General features: G+C 41.2%; 8 protein-coding genes across 8 annotated transcripts; 5 read left to right on the top strand and 3 right to left on the bottom strand.

Annotated features, from left to right (window-relative positions):
- Positions 1-16: 16 nt before the first annotated feature.
- Positions 17-1,303, top strand: SJAG_04530 (Rad22 Rti1; the record flags this gene model as incomplete). Its single annotated transcript, XM_002175587.1, has 6 exons — positions 17-358; positions 448-504; positions 563-685; positions 754-1,084; positions 1,134-1,212; positions 1,270-1,303. The coding sequence occupies 6 exons, from the start codon at positions 17-19 to the stop codon at positions 1,301-1,303; spliced, it is 966 nt and encodes a 321-aa protein (XP_002175623.1).
- A 275-nt stretch (positions 1,304-1,578) lies between these two features.
- On the top strand, positions 1,579-2,926 carry SJAG_04531 (hypothetical protein). The gene is made up of 3 exons (XM_002175588.2): positions 1,579-1,661; positions 1,736-1,889; positions 1,940-2,926. The coding sequence occupies exons 1-3, from the start codon at positions 1,604-1,606 to the stop codon at positions 2,808-2,810; spliced, it is 1,083 nt and encodes a 360-aa protein (XP_002175624.1). The 5' UTR covers positions 1,579-1,603; the 3' UTR covers positions 2,811-2,926.
- SJAG_04532 (fungal protein) lies at positions 2,842-4,098 on the bottom strand (the record flags this gene model as incomplete). The annotated part of the gene is made up of 3 exons (XM_002175589.2): positions 2,842-3,724; positions 3,774-3,964; positions 4,012-4,098. The coding sequence occupies 3 exons, from the start codon at positions 4,096-4,098 to the stop codon at positions 2,842-2,844; spliced, it is 1,161 nt and encodes a 386-aa protein (XP_002175625.2).
- Positions 4,099-4,217: 119 nt separating this feature from the next.
- Positions 4,218-7,467, top strand: SJAG_04533 (metalloendopeptidase). The gene is made up of 2 exons (XM_002175590.2): positions 4,218-4,360; positions 4,418-7,467. Exons 1-2 carry the CDS (start codon positions 4,244-4,246, stop codon positions 7,289-7,291), a joined length of 2,991 nt encoding a protein of 996 aa, XP_002175626.1. The 5' UTR covers positions 4,218-4,243; the 3' UTR covers positions 7,292-7,467.
- Positions 7,468-7,649: 182 nt separating this feature from the next.
- On the top strand, positions 7,650-8,207 carry SJAG_04534 (60S ribosomal protein L38). The gene is made up of 2 exons (XM_002175591.2): positions 7,650-7,676; positions 7,728-8,207. Exons 1-2 carry the CDS (start codon positions 7,674-7,676, stop codon positions 7,932-7,934), a joined length of 210 nt encoding a protein of 69 aa, XP_002175627.2. The 5' UTR covers positions 7,650-7,673; the 3' UTR covers positions 7,935-8,207.
- On the bottom strand, positions 8,035-9,354 carry SJAG_04535 (GCN5-like N-acetyltransferase). Its single transcript, XM_002175592.2, has 3 exons — positions 9,076-9,354; positions 8,910-8,984; positions 8,035-8,856 (listed from the first exon to the last, which is right to left on the bottom strand). The coding sequence occupies exons 1-3, from the start codon at positions 9,182-9,184 to the stop codon at positions 8,387-8,389; spliced, it is 654 nt and encodes a 217-aa protein (XP_002175628.1). The 5' UTR covers positions 9,185-9,354; the 3' UTR covers positions 8,035-8,386.
- SJAG_04536 (hypothetical protein) lies at positions 9,102-10,785 on the top strand. Its single transcript, XM_002175593.2, has 2 exons — positions 9,102-9,671; positions 9,719-10,785. Exons 1-2 carry the CDS (start codon positions 9,382-9,384, stop codon positions 10,008-10,010), a joined length of 582 nt encoding a protein of 193 aa, XP_002175629.1. The 5' UTR covers positions 9,102-9,381; the 3' UTR covers positions 10,011-10,785.
- On the bottom strand, positions 9,288-10,606 carry SJAG_05333 (hypothetical protein). Its single transcript, XM_002175594.2, has 4 exons — positions 10,513-10,606; positions 10,318-10,473; positions 10,158-10,257; positions 9,288-10,109 (listed from the first exon to the last, which is right to left on the bottom strand). The coding sequence occupies exons 1-4, from the start codon at positions 10,560-10,562 to the stop codon at positions 10,041-10,043; spliced, it is 375 nt and encodes a 124-aa protein (XP_002175630.1). The 5' UTR covers positions 10,563-10,606; the 3' UTR covers positions 9,288-10,040.
- Positions 10,786-10,787: the final 2 nt, after the last annotated feature.

Raw genomic sequence — 10,787 nt, 5'->3', positions numbered from 1 at the left:
AGTTTTCCAGTAAAGAATGAGCATAATTCAGCATCAGTCTTCGTCTGGTGATCCTAACTGTCCACAAGTATTCACAGATGAAGAAGCAGAACACATTCGGTTGAAACTTTCGCGTAAATTAGGTCCCGAGTATGTATCCAGAAGAAGCGGTCCTGGAGGAAGCTCCGTAACGTATATCGAAGCTTGGAAGGTAATTGAGCTTGCTAATGAAGTATTCGGCTTCAACGGCTGGTCTTCTTCCATACAAAGTATTCATGTGGACTATGTTGATGAGACCTTTGACAATCATCGCCCTAAATACAGCGTTGGATTGAGTGTAATATTAAGAATCACACTAAAGGATGGAACATTTCACGAAGTATGTATCTCAATTTGTGTTTCCAGTGCAATTGGGACTCGTGTTGATTTGTTAATTGTAGATGAGTTCATGCTAAACTCTTTGTACAGGATATTGGTTATGGATCAATAGATAATTGTCGAGGTAAGGCAATCGCATTCGAAAAGGTATGACTTCCTGGATGATGGGTTTCGTTTCTCTGAATTGTATACTGAACGTTTGCAGTGTAAGAAAGAAGGCACTACAGACGCTCTAAAACGGGCTCTAAGAACATTTGGAAGCAGTATGGGCAACTGTTTATATGATCGTAATTACACACAGGCTATTTCGCGTATGACTCCACAAAAGGTTGGTCGAATGCTCCGTGAATTTACGAGTTTCCCCTTTTTAATATGTGGTACTAACTTTTAACGTAGAAAACATTTGATCGTGAATCCTTAATGAGACCCCCGTCAGTATCATATCCTTCGAACCGAACGAATTACCCAAGGACAAATGCGACTTCGAGCTCAAATACAAGCTCAAATACAAATATGAGTCCATATACGAAACAAGCGTCCGCCCCCTCTCCCCAGAAACCGATTACGAACAGAAATGTCCCCTCAAACGTATCTACGAATCACGCACAAAAATTGCCCATTAATACAAATGAACAAAAACATGAATCTGCAGTTACTACAAATGCAGCACCTCCTCCCATGCATAATACTCACCCAAGAAAGCGTTCTGACACAGAGATATACGCAGGTATGTTTGTATTCTCTTATTTCAAACGAACTAATAACTAACAAATTAGATGAGGATCTTGACACACTGCTTCTGGAAGAAGCCCAATTAGAGGATGTTGGATCACCAAAGCCAGAAGAGTTTGAGAGGTCTGGAATACATGAATGAATATACTTTATGGTAGAATTCTAACTAACTCTATCCAGTATACTAAAAGCTATGGAAGAATTTGAACAATAAGGAATAACAAACCCCGATGCATTTTGAATTATCAGAGATACGAGTCATGTTTTAATGATAATCTATGGGCGCCTCTATTTTCTTCATGAAGAACAATTCGTTTTATTTAATTTGAAAAATACTTGGAAACGCTAATAATAAAAACTAACAAGTAATATGATGACAAATATCAATGAACATCACGTTTTTAACTAATGAAAACACATTTACTGCTATTCAAACGGTGGACATGCCAGTTCATACCCAACTTGTCTTACCTTCACGACGTAGGTTTTTCCTCTCGAAACAACTACAATCTCAATGGCGAATGAGGAGAAAAAACCATGCTGTATCATCGTGGTCGGTATGGCCGGCTCTGGTAAGTTGTCCTAATAGCCTCAAACATGTTTTAGTTTCCGGTATTTGTTTGCTAACGATGAATCTTTGTAATAGGCAAAACAACGTTCATGCAACAATTGAACGCTCATTTGCATAGAAAAAACACACCTCCATACGTTATGAACCTGGACCCTGCAGTTTACAAACTGCCTTACGAGGCAAACATTGATATTCGAGACACAGTTGCTTATAAGGAAGTCATGAAACAGTATGTTCACTAATTCACAATAGCACTGATTCCGTCGCTAATACGAACAGATACAACCTTGGACCTAATGGTGGCATTATGACTTCTCTGAATCTCTTCGTCACAAAGTTTGATCAGGTCTTAAACATCCTTGAAAAACGTGCGCCATCTGTCGACCACATTCTCATTGATACACCTGGTCAAATTGAAATCTTTCAATGGTCAGCCTCGGGTAGTATCATCTGTGACACCCTTGCAAGTTCTTGGCCTACATGCATCGCCTACATCATCGATACTCCTCGCTCCACATCTACATCTACTTGGATGTCTTCTATGTTATATGCTTGTTCCATGCTCTATAAAACCAAGCTCCCTCTTATTTTGGTGTACAATAAATGCGATGTGCAAAATGCAGATTTTGCTAAAGAATGGATGGTAGACTTTGAAGCATTCCAGCAAGCTATTCGCAAAGATGAGGAGGATAATGCAGATGGAAGTACTTCTGGTTACATGAGCAGTCTTGTAAACAGCATGTCCTTGATGCTTGAAGAATTCTACCGTCACCTGGACTCTGTTCAATGTTCAGCCGTAACCGGTGAAGGTATGGACGATTTCCTTGAGGCTGTGAACAAAAAGGTTGAGGAGTACGAGAAGGAGTACAAGCCCGAAATTGAACGACTTAAGAAGCTTTCAGAAGAAGAAAAAGAAAAACAAAAGGAGAAACAATTGTCGTCGCTTATGAAAGACATGCATGTAGCGGACAAGCCTGATCCTGCAGAAACACTTTCCGACATTGAATATGAAGACAACGGCGAGTTAGTTGATCCTGATGAGGACGAAGGAGAAACTATTAGTGAGGACGTAAAAAACCAATATCGCAAGGCTTTTAATATTAGTGACAGTGTCTCCAACGAAGAGCTCTTAAAAATGATGCAAAGCTAGTAGGTAATCTCCGGTGAATAAAATATGTTCTTTACTTGACATAACTTCGAATAATGAAAATCATGAGCACAACAGCGCCAATTGCAACACCGGGTCTAACAATCCAGCGATGCTGAGAATAGTCATAATTGATGGCGTGCTCACAGTACTGGAGAGCCAGCTCTTCCAAGTACTTTGTCTCTTGCGGTGTGCATGGACACAGAAGCAAAGCATTAAGATCATTCCAAGAAAAAGTCTGCTTGTCCTTCAACGCCAGTAAAACATGTTCTATGTGGATCTGGAGCAGTTCCAAGATACTCTTGGACTCAGGTATAGACACACTAGCTGCAAACGAGGTTCCATTTACCCAAGAAGCAAGCCGAACGGTAGAGCGGGAAGCTTGGCGATTCAGCACGTCCCACTTCGACTCGTTGTAGTACGATACTGCATGTGTCCCCTTCTCGTTCGCATATCGGATACTTGGGTAGGGGCTATCGGTATCCCAAAGGAAGGCAATGTCGTACAGATCAGCCTTGTCTAATAAAACCACATCCGTGGTACATGCAACCCACCCAGAATTAGTTTCCAATTGCTTTAGATGGTCAACGTCATGTAGCCCAATAACGTATAAGGGATAGGAGGAGCGTACTGGACGTGCTAAAGCATCGTTTACTTCAGACGACACTCGACCAGTCTCCACAGCAAAGTCGACAAGCGTGCAAGCAGCTTCCAGTGGAGGATGCGTAATAAATAAAACTCGTTTCTTCGTTAATATGGATTTTTGAAGCTCGAAAACTTGAGGCCCGAAACGATAAACTTCATTCTGAATTCTATTCAACGAGGTATTACTCATAACTACCTCGGTAGAATTACACTCATTAAGAAAATACTTTAACAACGTTTCAGTCTGTTTTGTAGGAGACCGAGAAATCGTGCTAAGTGTTTGTTAGCATGCATTTGCTGAATGTAACAAAATCATCTTACTTAATAGTGTTCGTTAAAAGGTCTTCAAACTGAAGAACCAGCTGTTTATAAGTTGTTTTGGACTCACATATCAGTCCAAGCGAAAGAAAACGAGCACCACGTTCCAGATTATCATCCATGACTCGTTTGTAAGCACATATGCACAGCTTCTCGTCCTCGAGACGAAACGAGAAGATATCCTCGTGAAGTTCCTGCAATTTACTGGAAAAGCTTTATACTCGACGCCATTTAACTGTACTTCTGCTGGATAAACGGCATCCAGTGTGTAACCAGTTCTATGATCAAAAGAGGCACAAAATGCCGCAGGAAAGCGAAATCCAGCCATGAAACAGTATCAATAGAACGTTGCTAATGAGTAAAAAAGCAATTAACTCGAAATTTAGAGTTTGTTGATTACAAGTCGAGTAAGCCTGATCCACATCAATTAAACTACCAGGCATATGATCCCAGACTAAAAACCATAACCCGCAATGGCTTCTCGTCTTCTGTCTTTAAGACAAAAGAATAGTCTCACGGCGTTTAGAAGGTCAGTTTTATCACGTTCCTATACTATTGACGCAAAGAAACATGGTTTCGTTTTGTCCCAGGTAAGTTTAAAAGCATTGGAAAAAAATTGTTTATATCCAGACAACTTACACGTTTAGAAATCTGCTATTCCTGAAATAGATGTTGAACTCCTACGTTTTAAACATGAAAAAACCGGCGCTGATTATTTGCATGCCCAATGTGACGATACGAACAATGTCTTCAGCATTGGATTCAGCACTCCTCCAACAAACGACAAGGGCGTTCCTCACATTTTAGAACATACAACGTTATGTGGAAGTCAAAAATTCCCAATTCGTGACCCGTTCTTTAAAATGTTAAATCGAAGCTTGTCTAATTTCATGAACGCATTCACTGCTTCAGATTTTACGTTTTACCCATTCGCAACGACCAACAAGAATGATTTTAAAAACTTGAGATCCGTTTACTTAGATGCGACATTACATCCTCGTTTACGAAAAGCCGATTTTATGCAAGAAGGTTGGCGCTATGTCCTAAACAAGTCTGATCAAGACCTTCCTATTAGTTACAACGGTGTCGTTTTCAACGAGATGAAAGGTCAGATGTCTGATGCGTCATATCTCTTTTACATTCGCTTTCAAAAACATCTGGCCAAAGGCACCATTTATGAACACAATAGCGGAGGCGATCCTTACTGTATTCCGGACCTCTCCTACGAAGAATTGGTAGCTTTCCACGACTCCCACTATCATCCTTCCAACGCGAAGATCTTTACTTACGGTAATTTATCTCTAGACGAAAACCTTAGTGCTTTGAATGAGGCCTTTAGCCAATACTCAAAGGAGACTTTGAAGCCAGAGGTGAAATATATTCCTAATTTTGCGGCCCCTCGACGTGTAACAGAACACTGTCCCATTGATCCTACAATTCCACAAGACAAGCAGGCAAAGTTCTCCATCTCATTTTTAGGTAATGACATATGTGATCAAGAAGAAACGTTCTCATTGCAGGTGCTGTCCAAGTTATTGACGGATGGGTATTCGTCGCCTATGTACAAAGCTTTAATTGAAAGCGGTCTTGCTACGGATTATTCGCCAAACACTGGCTATGATTCAACGATGAAACGCTCGGTGTTTTCCATTGGTGTGGAAGGTGTCTCAACAGACAAGCTTGAAACAATTGAAAAAACTATATTGTCTACATTTGATAAGGTTGCATCAGAAGGCATTGCGTTTGACAAAGTTGAAGCTGTTCTGCATCAACTCGAGATTTCCTTGAAACACAAGTCTGCAAACTTTGGTATGGGTTTGGCTCAAAGTATTCCGTATGTTTGGTTTAATGAAGGCGATCCTATCGATGCACTGTCCTTCAACAAACGCATATCCTCTTTCCGTAAGAAAGCAAACGATCCGACCTTTTTGACTGGCCTCGTGCAAAAATACATGCTTGGTAACTCCAACCGACTCATTTTTACCATGTTGCCAGACGAGCAGTATCAAGCTGATGTACAAGCAAAGGAACAAAACAAATTGAAAGAAGCAGCATCAAAGATGTCAAAGAAGGAGCTTCAAAATATTGAGAAAACGAACATGGAATTGCAAAAAGATCAGGAACAAACTGGCGATATAAATTGTCTGCCCACTCTTAAAGTTTCTGACATCCCCCTCCAGCAAGAACCTACGATACTCGACTTTGACAAAGTCCAGAATCATGAAGTCCAATGGTCAAAAATTCCCGCAGGCTTAACGTACTTGCGTGTCTTTATTCCGTGCATGCATCTTCCTGACACTTTGGTCCCTTACTTGAACTTGTTCTCAGATGCGTGCCTTAGTTTAGGCACCAAAGATATGAATATTTCAGAACTTGAACAACAGATAAAGCGTTACACCGGAGGCATCACTGTATCGCCTACATTCTCTACAGCACCGACTTCAAGAGCATTGGGTCAGTTTGGCATTTCAATCAGTAGTTTCTGCTTAGATTCCCATGTGGAACAAACAATGTCTCTTATTCGTAAGGTTTTCTTCGAAACTGATTTTTACCATACAAAGAACCTGTCAACCATGCTTAAAACAATGGCAAATGGACTACTCAACAGCGTGGCCGAGCGTGGACATGTGTTCGCTCGTACCAATGCAGCCTCATCATTAACAGTGAAGGCTGCACTTGCTGAGCAGCTTGGCGGTATAGAGCATTTACAGCTTGTGCACAAGCTCTCTAACAAGACGCCTGATGAACTAACCGATTTATCTAAAAAGTTTGACGATATTCGTCACTTTTTGTCTCCTCTTAAAAACGCACGGCTATTCGTAAGCTGTTCGCAACAGCAGCGTCCCATTGTTGCATCCTTCATTCCTAAGTTTACAGATGCCTCCCAACGGTTAATGAGTTCTGCAAACGAGTCTTCTGCTGCCCAAACCACTTCGCGAAAACCCGCCCATACGTACTATGTTCTCCCCTACTTCACACATTACACCTCGCGGTCACTTTTGGGCGTCCCATATGCCCATGAGGATGGTGCAGCTTTGCAGTTGTTGTCATCGCTCCTTACTCATAAGTTCCTTCACCGTGAAATTCGTGAAAAAGGCGGTGCCTATGGAGGCGGCTTGACATATAACGGTCTGGATGGACTTCTCTCGTTTTATTCTTATCGTGATGATAATCCGTTGCAGAGCTTTGAAGCGTTCCAGGAAGCTGGAAAGTGGGCATCTCAAAACTCGTTTTCCGAGTCGGATCTGAATGAAGCAAAATTGTCTACTTTCCAGAGTGTTGATGCTCCCGTGAGCATCAGTGCCAAGGGATCTTTATTCTTCTACGATCGAGTAACGGACGCGATGCGTCAAAAACGCAGAGAACAATTGCTTTCCGTAACCAAAGCAGCCGTTCAGCGTGCAGCAAATGAGTACCTACTTTCCGAAAACAAGTCTTCTGAACCGTCTCATTACGATGTCATTTTAGGACCCGAGAATAAGAAACTCGATGCTACTTGGACTACCATTATACCTTTTTGATGTGTTTGTACAAATGAATATGTTTCTGTTACTAAAACTAAAACTAGAACTAGAACTAATGAGGTGATGATCATTTGAACCGGCATGCATGTAGAGCGTTGTAGTGAGATTACTTGTTTACAATGAAAGCATAAGTTCTGTTTTCTTCGTGTACATCAATCTAAAATTTTGTCTGCTCCATGTAAACAAACGCGTCGTGTCGTTTACTGCATTTACTGAAACCTATTCTTTCGCGCCCGTTGCCGAATTTAAGTCCACGTGTTCGCTTACATCGCGTAACGACTTTAAACGAGATGGAGTTTCGATTCGGCTGTGGACAGTCACAAAAAATTTGACCCCCGAAACCTTCCAAATCCACCACCCAGACCCATCCAACCTCAAAATGGTAAGTCGTGTTTTTTTGTTTGTTAAATGAGTTTACTAAACGGTAATTCAGCCTCGTCAAATCAACGACATTAAGCTTTTCTTGGAGATTGCCCGCAGAAAGGACGCCTCTTCTGCTCGCATCAAGAAGAACCAAAACAAGGAGGTCAAGTTCAAGCTTCGTTGCTCCAAGTACTTGTATACTCTTGTCGTTGCTGATGCTAAGAAGGCTGAGAAGCTTCGTCAATCCCTTCCTCCTGGTATGTTGAAGTGTTTGTAAATCGTTTTCGCCTAGTCAGTGTTGATCGACAGATCTGCGATGATCCGCATTTAAGGTTGTCATGTGATGGTAATTTTGCGACGGGACGCGCGTTTATAAGTGTGTTGAGCAGAAACGCGTTTCTGCAGCATTGACGGCAATAAAACGGGTTTACAGTGTGTATTTTCTCATTCTGTTGTGTGCTTGTGCTAACTGTGTAGGACTCGTTGTTTCTGAGGTTGGAAAGAAGCATTAGGTCGTTCTAATAAAAGACAAAAATTCGGTCTACCAAGACGTGCAAGTGAGAGTGGGAATGTGGTGTATTGCTGGTTTTGGCAGTATGGTGAAAGGAGTGGTTTGTGTTTCGCTGCGGCATTTGGCTTGACCTTTATGTATTGATGGTTTGTGCACATCGGTATGTGCATGCTCGGAGAAGAGTCGAAGACAATAATTAGTGAACTGCTGCATACAGTCTAAGAACGCACCTTGGGCGCTGTGTCACGTTTACGCTCCAATTCAACTTGGTCAAAGAACGAAATGTACTTCACTTGTTTAAAGCCGTGGTGTTTGAATAAGCGAATACTAGGGACATTTGAACTGCCAATCTTGACTCGGTATTTGGCGATTGTCTTGTCATTAGCAAGTCCACTTTGCTCAAGGTAGTGCAGAAAGGCTCCAACCATGGCTGTGCCAAAACCGTGTCCACGGTTCAAAGGTTTGGCGATCATGAGTTCGAGTTCGCCAACAGTAATCGTTTCGTCGCTAGGAGGTTTGGTTGGATCAGCATCATCGTCGTCTTCATCGACGAATTCATTTTGAAAAAAAATGTTAACATCTCCAATCATCTTGCTGGTGTCTTCGACAATGTCTAGCACCTTGTCTTTTAAGATGACCGGAGGATGTAATTGCTTTGAAGGGTCGTGCATAACAATGAACGTGAACTCTTGGCGTTAAGAATTAGTATAGTAATGAAGAGTGAAACCGTTTACAACTTACTGTCATCGTCTTCGCACCATGATCGCTGCATTTTGTACTCTTCCTCCAAGCTAAAAGGTTCCGAGCATGTTAACTCTGTAATTGTAATTACAAGTTAGTTAATGTTTTTGAACAAAAATAGAAAAAAGTAGTTCTCCTATAAATGAGACCGGTATGCTAAACGTACCTTGGAGCTCTGGGCTTTTCATCCATGCATTATATGTCGGAACATGTCGTATTTGATAAGGTACCAAAACGATAGCACCGCAATCCACACACGTATTTGAATTATCCATCAGTTTCACCTCAAAATAACTTCTTCAAGACAAAACGATACCAATCCACGTACACAGCTAGATTGTTTTCCTGTGTGTGTCGTTGGCTGCAAGTAAAGTGCAAAAGAAGGTGCTTCGTCTGCCGTATTCCCACATAGCACAACTTGTTTCTGTAACGTTTCGTTTAACGCTCATTGTACAAGCAGCGCGTGTTAAACATGTCACAGGAGACTGTTACTCAATGTCTGGACTGTCTAGAAAGCACTCGGCGACTCTGTTGCCAGTTGCAGAAAAGCTCAGAAAACGGAAAATTGAAAAAACGACAATTGTTTGCTTTGCTTGTGAAACTTCGTGAAGCAAACCGTAATGCATATCTGCAATTGCACCAGACATCCTTGAATGTTGCTGAGGCTCGTGAAAAACTGAATGCAGCATCATACAAGCTTGAAAAACTCCGCTATATAAAACTTCATTTGCAAGCCAGCATTAATGAATTCAACGGCAGAGAGTATGTTTTCATCGAGTTTTAACTTTTCTCATCGCTAACTTGTTTAGACATTATTATACGAAAATCCCTCTCTCTTCAAAAGAAGCATTTCTTGAAAAGCATCCAGAGAAGAAGGAACTCTCTGAGCACGAATGCATGATTGAGATGCTCAACGGGGAGCTTTCCGAGCGCCAGAAGTTGTCGCAAGCTCGACAAGATTTGCTAAAGAAAAAAGCGAGTCTTATATCAGAAAATAAGCGTCTTAAAAACAGTCTGCAACGTTTGGACGGTAAATTGGATGCTTTTTTCCGTGCTGCACAACCAGTAAAGGACGAGTTCAGTAGTACACTCATTCGTTAACGAGCAAGCCGAGTACAAACTTCCTATCCATCAGTTTTCCGGCAAACCAGCACCCTTCATTGCTGTTTTCATTTGAGCAAAACATTCTTGTTTGCGGTTCTATAAAATTCATTAGCGTTTACAACAAACGATGAATTAGACACAAACCTTCATCTCGTCATCGATTTCCTTTAATCTTGAAAGAATGTTTGCTCGTCTCTGAAGCAACGTGTTTATCCTCACTGGCAGTTCATCCATGTCTTGGACACTACATAAAACATCATTTTGTTAGTCTCCGTCCTTGTTTTATTTTTCTTGTTGTTCATACAATTTGGCAAGTTTCTCTTCCATCTGTTTCTCAAAATCATTTTTCAAAGATTCCTTTTGTTTTTCATACTCATTCTCGAGTTGTTCACGCTTTTTAATTCTCCTTGCTGCGTTTTTGGCGCGCAATTCCTCAAGAATTGTCTCAATGGCTACTGTACTGCATTTTTATTAGCTTTCAATAGCTGAATTATCATACTCGGATTGCTGAGAGCTGCAAGAACTCTCTGTGGTTGTTCGTATGGGCATGGTTGTGTGAATGGTAAAGGAACGAATGCCTATGGACGCGTTGTTATTTTATATATACGCGTTGAACGCGTAAAGACGCGTCGACGAACAATGAAATCCTATTTCACGGTAACTAAAGAATTTGTAGTAAAGTGCGGAAACGAAGTTAATTGTATTCCTATGAATGATGATGAATGTCTTATTACTCTAGCTCGAGGGAATGGAAAAATTAATTAGTAAGGAATT

The sequence above is a fragment of the Schizosaccharomyces japonicus genome, assembly GCF_000149845.2.
Source record: "Schizosaccharomyces japonicus yFS275 unplaced genomic scaffold supercont5.3, whole genome shotgun sequence".
NCBI lineage: Eukaryota > Fungi > Ascomycota > Schizosaccharomycetes > Schizosaccharomycetales > Schizosaccharomycetaceae > Schizosaccharomyces > Schizosaccharomyces japonicus.
This window is presented reverse-complemented; position numbering and strand designations above follow the sequence as displayed.

Bases quoted from the DNA above. Each gene is read 5' to 3' on its own strand.
- SJAG_04531 (XM_002175588.2), top strand. From the start codon at position 1,604: ATGGCGAATGAGGAGAAAAAACCATGCTGTATCATCGTGGTCGGTATG. The intron at 1,662-1,735 runs GTAAGTTGTCCT...TCTTTGTAATAG, and splicing joins GGTCGGTATGGCCGGCTCTG to GCAAAACAACGTTCATGCAA. The intron at 1,890-1,939 runs GTATGTTCACTA...TAATACGAACAG, and splicing joins TATAAGGAAGTCATGAAACA to ATACAACCTTGGACCTAATG.
- SJAG_04533 (XM_002175590.2), top strand. From the start codon at position 4,244: ATGGCTTCTCGTCTTCTGTCTTTAAGACAAAAGAATAGTCTCACGGCG. The intron at 4,361-4,417 runs GTAAGTTTAAAA...TTACACGTTTAG, and splicing joins ATGGTTTCGTTTTGTCCCAG to AAATCTGCTATTCCTGAAAT.
- SJAG_04535 (XM_002175592.2), bottom strand. From the start codon at position 9,184: ATGGATAATTCAAATACGTGTGTGGATTGCGGTGCTATCGTTTTGGTA. The intron at 8,985-9,075 runs GTACGTTTAGCA...TTACAATTACAG, and splicing joins GAAAAGCCCAGAGCTCCAAG to AGTTAACATGCTCGGAACCT. The intron at 8,857-8,909 runs GTAAGTTGTAAA...CTTAACGCCAAG, and splicing joins ATGGTGCGAAGACGATGACA to AGTTCACGTTCATTGTTATG.
- SJAG_04536 (XM_002175593.2), top strand. From the start codon at position 9,382: ATGTCACAGGAGACTGTTACTCAATGTCTGGACTGTCTAGAAAGCACT. The intron at 9,672-9,718 runs GTATGTTTTCAT...TAACTTGTTTAG, and splicing joins AATGAATTCAACGGCAGAGA to ACATTATTATACGAAAATCC.
- SJAG_05333 (XM_002175594.2), bottom strand. From the start codon at position 10,562: ATGCCCATACGAACAACCACAGAGAGTTCTTGCAGCTCTCAGCAATCC. The intron at 10,258-10,317 runs GTATGAACAACA...TGTTTTATGTAG, and splicing joins GAAGAGAAACTTGCCAAATT to TGTCCAAGACATGGATGAAC. The intron at 10,110-10,157 runs GTTTGTGTCTAA...TGAATTTTATAG, and splicing joins AAATCGATGACGAGATGAAG to AACCGCAAACAAGAATGTTT.